The sequence below is a fragment of the Girardinichthys multiradiatus genome, chromosome 3 (genome assembly GCF_021462225.1).
Source record: "Girardinichthys multiradiatus isolate DD_20200921_A chromosome 3, DD_fGirMul_XY1, whole genome shotgun sequence".
Taxonomy (NCBI): Eukaryota; Metazoa; Chordata; class Actinopteri; order Cyprinodontiformes; family Goodeidae; genus Girardinichthys; species Girardinichthys multiradiatus.
The window spans coordinates 7792614-7801005 of record NC_061796.1 but is presented as its reverse complement, the minus strand read 5'-3'; the positions used below and the strand labels follow the sequence as shown (position 1 = coordinate 7801005).

The window sequence follows — 8392 nt, the reverse complement described above, 5'->3', positions numbered from 1 at the left end:
AAATGTTATTTACAATGGAGCAATAAGTCGCTATGAACCTTTAGCGCCTCCTGCTGGAGATGATCCTCAGGTTTTATTAACACGCTGGCAAATTGTATGTCAATCAGCCCGAGTGATATTTGTTGTTTTACAACTACCGAATAAATCAACAGTATGCTCAGTGTAGTTGTGTAAAAAAAACAAAAACAACCTTATGCTAAGATGGGTAACTAGAAAATCACCACTCTAACCCCACTTAAGGGCCCTTACGGTACGAAACAACTTCCGGTTCATGCATTCGGGTGGCGCATACACAAAAACGGGAGAAAAAGCTTGAGTAGTTTTCTTCTGGTTCACGATTCCACCCTTTGTAGTTCGTGTTTAGGCTAGGGCGTGAAAGCGATAATCTGGAAGAATTTATGAACTGGAAAATCCTTTCTGACAGTTTTCATATCGATCTCCTAAGCTTTTATTTTGAGGTTCTTGCTGCGTTCCGGAAGTCGACATGACACTGGAAAAGAAAGCATCCTACTGCAGTGTGGGGACTGAGGACAAAGATTTACAGCTAACCGACAAACAATAATAGCTCCTACATGAATACAGAAATGGTTGAATTTGTTCCGACTGTCTGTTTGGATAAATAATTGAAACCTATAACTAGTTTATTTAGCGGACATTGTGTTGCCCTCAGTGATGTCTCCGAGAAAACATGGGGACAGTGAATGGTTTGTAGCAGTGCGGATGGATGTCGGAACCGGTTTATCCACAATTTGTCCGTTTCATCAATGACTATGGATGTCAAAGCAGTTGTAGGGTTCGCCACAGTTACTAGGGGTCTCTCCCTGGTTTTGCAGGTACGTTTGAAGTCATTAACTGATCAATTTAAATACATTTATGTCACGTTTTAATGTAATTGTATATCACTATTGCGAGGTATAATAATACACAGTGGCGGGTTTTCCATAAAGTGCGTCCAGAGGGATCGGGAGAGAGAGTATCACTGTTCAGATCACATTGACCTCCCTCTGGTATCATCAGTGCGACTAGCTTGAGTTGATCCAATTTAGTCCAAATTTAAGAAAAAAAAAAACTACAAATCGGATACCAACTTAGTCCATTTACATTTTTGACAGGTGTTAAACTGTGTGAAAAAAGGAGGCATCCATTCCATATTGACTGAACTTGTAGAAAACTTGTCTGATGCACGACTGACATTTAAACATTTTGTATAATTAAAATCTCAAGCCACCACTGATGTAGTGGCGCCCCAGGTGGTGAACCTTTGTTCTCAGATAAAAAAGGCATCACTGTCTACGTCTAATTACAGTGTCTGACTGTACATGTATTAATACAGTGGAACTATTGCTCCTCAGGCTGTCCTGAATGCTGCTATCCCCGATCATGACGCCGATGCCTTCAGGCCCCCCCGGACAGAAGAGGCCATGTACCTGGACAATGTGGTGGACTGGTTATTTGGTGGCCTCTCCCACTGGGATGCTGAGCATTTCCTCTTCATTGCAGAGAAAGGATATCTCTACGAGCACAACTTTGCCTTTTTCCCCCTTTTCCCCATTGTGCTGCGGGGCTTTGCAGAGATTCTGCTGTGGCCCCTCAGCAGCTGGCTCAGTGTGAGGGGCCGGTTGCTTCTGGCTGTTGCTCTGGGGAACAGCGCCCTCTTCCTGCTGAGTGTGATTGCTTTTTATGCCCTCAGCAGAGCTGTTCTTCAGGACAGACGCCTTGCTCTGCTCTCCAGCTTCCTGTACTGCTCTACACCTGCCAACGTGTTCATGACAGCCGGATACTCAGAGAGTCTCTTTGCGGCTCTCACATTCGGTGGTCTGTTCCTCCTAGAGAAAGGCTTCACACTCAGAGCCTGCTTAGCCCTCAGCATAGCCACGGCGGCACGGTCAAACGGGCTGGTTAATATAGGTTTTCTTTTGTATCTCCCATCACTGCATGCCATTTCACAGATTCGTGTGTATCGTGCAACAACTAAAGGTCACAGTAAAGTCCTCCACTATATCTGGGTCATCCTCCGTCTTCTGCTTACTTCCCTCTTTGGAACTGCAGTCATTGCCCTCCCCTTCTGTGCTTTCCAGTACTATGGCTACCGGACGTTTTGCACCCCGTCCACCTCCCTAGAGCAGATCCATCCGGCTCTTTTATCCCTGGGTGAGCGGAGGGGCTACCGTGTTCCAGATGAAAACGGCCCACCGCCACTCTGGTGCATGAGACCCCTCCCCTTGCTTTACTCGCACATTCAGGATGTGTACTGGGATGTGGGCTTCCTCCGTTACTTTGAGCTGAGGCAGATACCAAATTTTATTCTGGCTATGCCCATGGCTACACTCGCCATTATGGCTGCCTATGCATATTTCCAGGCTAATCCTGAGCTGTGTTTGAGGCTTGGACTTTGGGGGACTGCATTGGAGAAACCTACACCAGGCTTCTTTAACCCCAAGGTCTTCGTGTATGTTGTTCATTCCACAGTACTCCTCATATTTGGAACCCTGTGCATGCACGTGCAGGTGAGAAAATCAGAACGTCTTGTTCATCTTTTTAATCGTTTTTTATATGATGGCCGTTTATAATGCCAATACTTTTTAATTGGCTTTGCAGGTTCTCACCAGATTCATGGCCTCCTCATCTCCTGTGCCCTTCTGGATAAGCGCTCACCTCCTCCTCCTCAACGAGCCACTTCTTCATCGAAGGAAAACCTCCAACCCCAACATGCAGCTTCAGACTGACCCCAAAAACTATTGCAAGCACATGCCTCAGAACCCCCTCCTTGCACTGCTGCCACATTTTAAAGCCTGCTCTCCCACCACTCAGAGCATCCTGGGTTACTTCCTCTCTTACTGGATACTGGGCCTCGCTTTGCATTGCAATTTTTTGCCTTGGACTTGATTTAATGCAATAATCTGAAGGTAAAATGCAATATTTCTGTCTAGGACTGGGTTGTGATATTTATGATGGATGTTGCTGAGGAACATCATCAATAGAAATATTTTTCACTTTGAATATAAAATGATGATGGTACAGTTTGCCTTGAAAAAATGGACATCGGAAAGAAAATATTTTTATGAATGTCTGATTAAAAAATACTGTAGAACAAACTGGAAATACTTTCTCATATTTATGTTGTCAACCAGTTTGAGATGCTTCATGATAAAAAAAAAAAAATATTCTGCATTATTAGCAATCTGAGCAGATGTGGTTTGCAAATAGTAGAGTGTGATTGCATGGTTATTACTTGAAAAACATTATTGAAACTTGCACCAGAATTAAAATGATTTGTTGTTCTGCTCCTGTACTGCATGTTTAAAACAAATATTCAGTCTTAACCCCGTATGATTTATTTCTTAGCTGATGATGTCAAAAATAAAAGCTTGCTTTATTTTTCTCAGCTTATATTTTTTTATTTAAATTTTAACTTTTTTTTTGAGGCACTGATGTAAATCTTTGAAATGTGATTTGTTGGGAGAAAATATTTGTTTTCAAAAGTTGCACTGGCAAGTTGGCTTTAAATTTTAGATTATTAAAACATTTTTTCCAAAAATGACCTTGACATTTCGTCTGCCTTGAACAATTTACCCGTTAAACTCACTTTTGACTACAGTGTAAACATATCGAGATGCATCATATGACATTTACAGGCATTTCTTTAATACTGAAAGCTGAACCATCACTTTTTCGTAAATAAAACACAGTCTGCAAGCAATAAACAAACCAGCTTTCTATTTTTAACTCCCATCCACACATTAATATACCTGAACCGTGTACTTACAGCTCTGATAGTGTTATATATGCAAATCAATCGCATTTTTAGTTTAAAAAAAAAAAAAGCCAACCTTTGAGGAAAAAAAAAACAACTTGCATGAACTCCAAATATAAATTTAGCCCAAGTGTAAATATTAACAATCTTCAGCAGTGGCTGATTCAAGCACCATTTGGTTGTGTTTTAAATATTTCTTGTAGTGAAGATGTTGCTTCTTTTGAACCTCCTAATCATACAATTCCTTTTTGTAGATTTCTGTTCTGACGATTTTTGTCTAAATTGACAAAATTAGGCTTGGTTATTTTCCTTTGATGCATTGAGTGATGCACTAAATGAATAGTCCATATTTGATGAGCCTGTGCCTTCCAATTGTATTGCCTCAGTTTCCTGTTCTCAGCTGACATGAATACCCCCCCCCCCCTCGTTGTCGTCTTCTGTTGCTGTTGGCCATCTGCTTTCAGCTTCAACGTGTTGTGTTCAGAGGTGGTATTCTGCATATCCTAGTTGTAACAACGGGTTATTTGAGCTTCTGTTACCTTTCTATCATCTTGAACCAGTATACCCAGTCTCTTTTGACCTCTGACAAGCTATTGTTATGAACTCAACTGTTGCTCACTGGATATTTTCTCTTTTTCTGTACCGTTCTCTGTAAACCAGAGAGAAGGAAATCCCAGTGAATCAGACATTTTTGAAACATGATAACACAACCATGCCAATTTCAAAGTCATTTAAATCCCCTTTCTTCCTCTTAACTACACCTGGATGACTAAATGCAGAGTTTTGCTGCCATGAGTTTGGCGGATTTCCGTTAAGCAACTGAACTAATAAAGTGGCCGGTGAGTGCATAATGAGTTGACATTAAATAATAGTACACAATAAATAACTTGCATGTATAGTCTAAGCCACAGATTTGCATTTAGTAAGAAATCTAAAGCTTTGTACATGCTATTCCTGCTACTCCATGCTCAAATGTATTCACTGTAGTCACAGGAGGATTTGACAAATAGCAATCCTCTCAGCCTGCCCGTGAACTGGGCCTTCAACACTGCAGCACTACAGCTCAGGTTCAGATGACCAGCCCCTAGATTCTTGTTTCAGTTCCACTTTAAGCTCAGGCTACCTACCAATATATCATGTGACAACACGGCACGATTTCTCCGTTATGCTGCAACGAATAGAGAACCTCCTGCAGACGTCCCAGGTGGAAAGACGGTCTCCAAGCAAGTTTTACCACAAAATATTAATAATTCACAGTCTTCTTTATTCCCTACAAAAAATATGTACTAATATTAGAATCTTTACAACTATTCCCATAATGTACGTGTTTGACCTGTGAAGAAAATGCACCCACCTTAACTGGCGCTCGAGTAACAGAATTTCTAGGTCCGCTTTCCTGATTTGGCGGTCCAAATACATCATTTCCTTATCCATTTTCTCAATAGTCTTAAGGAGATGGTGTTTGTATAACTCATTTACTGGTAACTGGGGAACAAATCAATTAATATTGATTTTTGGAGCTTTAAATGCAGAATTAACAGAGTGCTTACTGATAATAAAAAACCTACTGTGTGAAGCTGTGCTGTGGAGGCTGAAGGAACCCCATCCTGGTGCTGGCCAACCTTTCTCTGTCAAAGAACAACAATGTAAAAGTTGGAAAAGAATGTAGATGAGTAGAGAGCTGATGGTAGTAACTAGACAGACTACTAATATCTACTTCAGTATGAATCTCTGCATCCTTCCTGGTGGCAACAGGCAGAACATCCTCCTCCTGTGATGCAAAGGATGAAATCATGTTTCAGTAACCTTTAAAGTGCCCCATAAAGCAAAAAAAAAAAAAAAAAGAGTACAGAGTACTCACATTGGCAAGCTTTTCCTCTGCTGTGGTGGCTGGAGGCTCAACAACATAAACAACGCCATCTGTAACTGTTGGGATGAGAAAAGTGGATGAATGACATAATACTCCATGTAGAGCTAAACATAGGCGGTTGTGTATGCTCGCCTCACACATACGTACTTGCATCCTGAATGGTGCCTGGCTCAGGTGAGGCGTCCTCAGAGATGACCTCAGAAACAGGTTTGGGGGAGATTTGGCTGATGGATAGCCCCTCAACCTCTGTCAGGGGTGGTATTAGTAACTCCCCGTCGGTTCTGCGGGCATTTGCTCGTTTTCTGTTGGCTGGGTGCGACAGAGAATTAATCTTTTTTTAAATTATATTGTAATCTGCAAATCAGTGACTGCTACATAAATATGTATTTTGTTAAAATTGTGTGAAATGGTAATTTACTAAATCGGATGTTACCATGCCTTAAAAAAGTATTCATACCCCTTTTTCACATTCTGCCACACAGCAACCACAGAATTCAGTGTGTTTTATCTGCCTATTATGTGGCAGACCAACACATAGTAGTGCATAATCGTGAAGTGGAAAGAAAGAGATAAATGTTTTTACAAATAAAAATGTGCCTTGAATTCAGATACTGAATTTGTTTTTGCCAATTCTTTGCAAACTAAATTAAGCTGCAAAGAGTAGGGGAACAGAAAATATTAAGAGGACTTGTGAAGGCAATTTGTGCACTGGATTTTATCAAGGGGTATAAGAGTAAAGGGACCCAAGACTATAAATACACACCGCACTTTTCAGATTTGTATTTGTAGAAAATCTTTGAAAAGCCAGTACCCCTTGATCTGTCACATACGATCCCAGTATAATGCATTGATTTTTGCTTGAAACCTGAGAAAATATGAAAAGTTTCAAGAGCTACAAATACTTCTGCTACACACTGAAGCTGTGTCCATAAAGTATTCTGGTGGTGGTTTGAATAAAGTCTATACCATGTTAAATCAACTGCTGAATGAATAATAATATTTATTATAGGCATTCGTGTCTTACCTTTCTGAATCATATTTTTATACTTCATTTTCAGCTGGATCCAAGTCCGTTTTTCCCCTGATGAATTACACCTAAATGGAAACCAGATTTTATCCAGCCCACCACTTTTTCCACCTATCTGCCACAATTTTAAAATGCAGAAAAAAAATATTAAATCAACAGTGTGGTGCATTCAAACTCACGCATTGACTCGGGCAGCAATGTTCTTCCATGCAGCCTCTCTCGCTTTAGCTGCTGCCGCCTTATTGCTCTTTTTACGAAATATATGAGCATGATCTTCGTACGCTTGAAGGAGAACCCGTTGCTCCAGCGCCGTGAAATAGCTGGATCTCTTTTTGCAGTGGTTGTCGCGTTCACTGGAAGCATCCTCATGAACGCTCCGTATAGCGCTGGTGCAAGCGCTTACCTCCAGGTGAACAAACTCCGAGTCCACTGAACTCATTGAAATCAGCTGTTCTTGTCCCAGATACCCCGGGTTTCCCCAACTCGGAGTAAGTTAACTCAGAATTTACACACTGACCCAGAGTTTGTGGAATCGCAACCTCCTTTTCGGAATACCCCTATTGTCCTTACAAATGTACGTAAGGCGTGCGTCATCTTTACGTTCTCGCCATCATAGATATAAAACAGTAGATGCTGCGTTGGTTGCTTCCGTTATGTTGTGAGCGGCAGGTTCGTCTTGAAAACCAGTTCTAGTATGGGTAGAAAAATGCATGTTATTTTTCTAATAAAGAAAATAATGGGTACAGAATGAACAATCTGAAAATCTAAATATGACAGAAAAGATACTATGAAACAAAATGTTCGGAAAAATGCTATTTTTCTTTAATTTACCTTGGATATGCCATAACAATTTAGTTTAGACTGTTTGTTTTATAAACCAAAAAATATCTAGTTCATTTATTCTATTTTGATAAAAATAGTATTAAAGCGGTAGATGTGGAACATATAATCTTATTTAAGATGACAACAACAATAACAATAATAACAATAAAAAGAAGAAGAACTACAAAACTGTATTATCCAGTTGCCAACCCTGTTAGGAATACTCTTGTTTGGAATAAAAGAGGTGCGTTAATGCAGTACCTTGCAAAAAGTATCCATACCTCTTGAAATCTTGAAGTACAAACCACTATATATTTTATTTAGATTTTGTATGATAGACCAATACAGTACAGTGCACAATTTATTTAATGGAAGGAAAAATATGAAGGATGGTTTTCAGAAATTTTTTGAGCCTACAAAAAACTGAAAAGTGCAACATGTGTTTGGATTCAGCCTCTTTTACTCTGATACCACTAAAAATGTAACGCAATGAATTTCAAACTAATGTCAGACTCCCTTCGCTTTCTGCTAGATTTATTACAGTAGTGATTTGGAGCAAAGATTAGGTGAGATGTTGGAAAACACAAGAACACTAAAGTGCAGCAGAGGCTCAGGCGGAGTGGCCTTCAATGGCCTTAAAACTGTAATTTAAGGTGAAAATATTACATTTAGCTAACAAACCATTTGTTAGTTGATCTAAAAGCGGCTTTATAGCTTTAATTGAAGTTGATTAAAGAAAACAACTGCCTGTTTGTTGAGATTATAATCATGACGTCACTATTTTAATTGATAAAAGCCACAACCACAAACTTTAATGGATTTTACTGGGATTATTTGTGAAAGAAAAACCTTGGTAGCCTATACATGTGAGGTGGAAGGGAAATTCACAAAGGATTTCAAACATTTTTCCTACCTAAAA

The 8392-nt window shown here is 39.9% G+C and overlaps 2 protein-coding genes across 3 annotated transcripts; one reads left to right on the top strand and one right to left on the bottom strand.

Moving 5' to 3' along the window:
- The first annotated feature begins 178 nt into the window (after positions 1-178).
- On the top strand, positions 179-3541 carry pigv (phosphatidylinositol glycan anchor biosynthesis, class V). Its single transcript, XM_047358167.1, has 3 exons — positions 179-833; positions 1353-2507; positions 2599-3541. Exons 1-3 carry the CDS (start codon positions 702-704, stop codon positions 2884-2886), a joined length of 1575 nt encoding a protein of 524 aa, XP_047214123.1. The 5' UTR covers positions 179-701; the 3' UTR covers positions 2887-3541.
- Positions 3542-3623: 82 nt separating this feature from the next.
- LOC124863724 lies at positions 3624-7330 on the bottom strand. 2 transcript variants are annotated; one of them, XM_047358178.1, is made up of 8 exons: positions 6831-7330; positions 6649-6719; positions 5772-5933; positions 5616-5680; positions 5472-5525; positions 5323-5382; positions 5109-5239; positions 3624-5024 (listed from the first exon to the last, which is right to left on the bottom strand). In XM_047358178.1, exons 1-8 carry the CDS (start codon positions 7088-7090, stop codon positions 5018-5020), a joined length of 810 nt encoding a protein of 269 aa, XP_047214134.1. In that variant the 5' UTR covers positions 7091-7330; the 3' UTR covers positions 3624-5017. The 2 variants fall into 2 exon arrangements, with proteins under 2 accessions (XP_047214134.1, XP_047214143.1); XM_047358187.1 differs by lacking the exon at positions 6649-6719.
- Positions 7331-8392: the final 1062 nt, after the last annotated feature.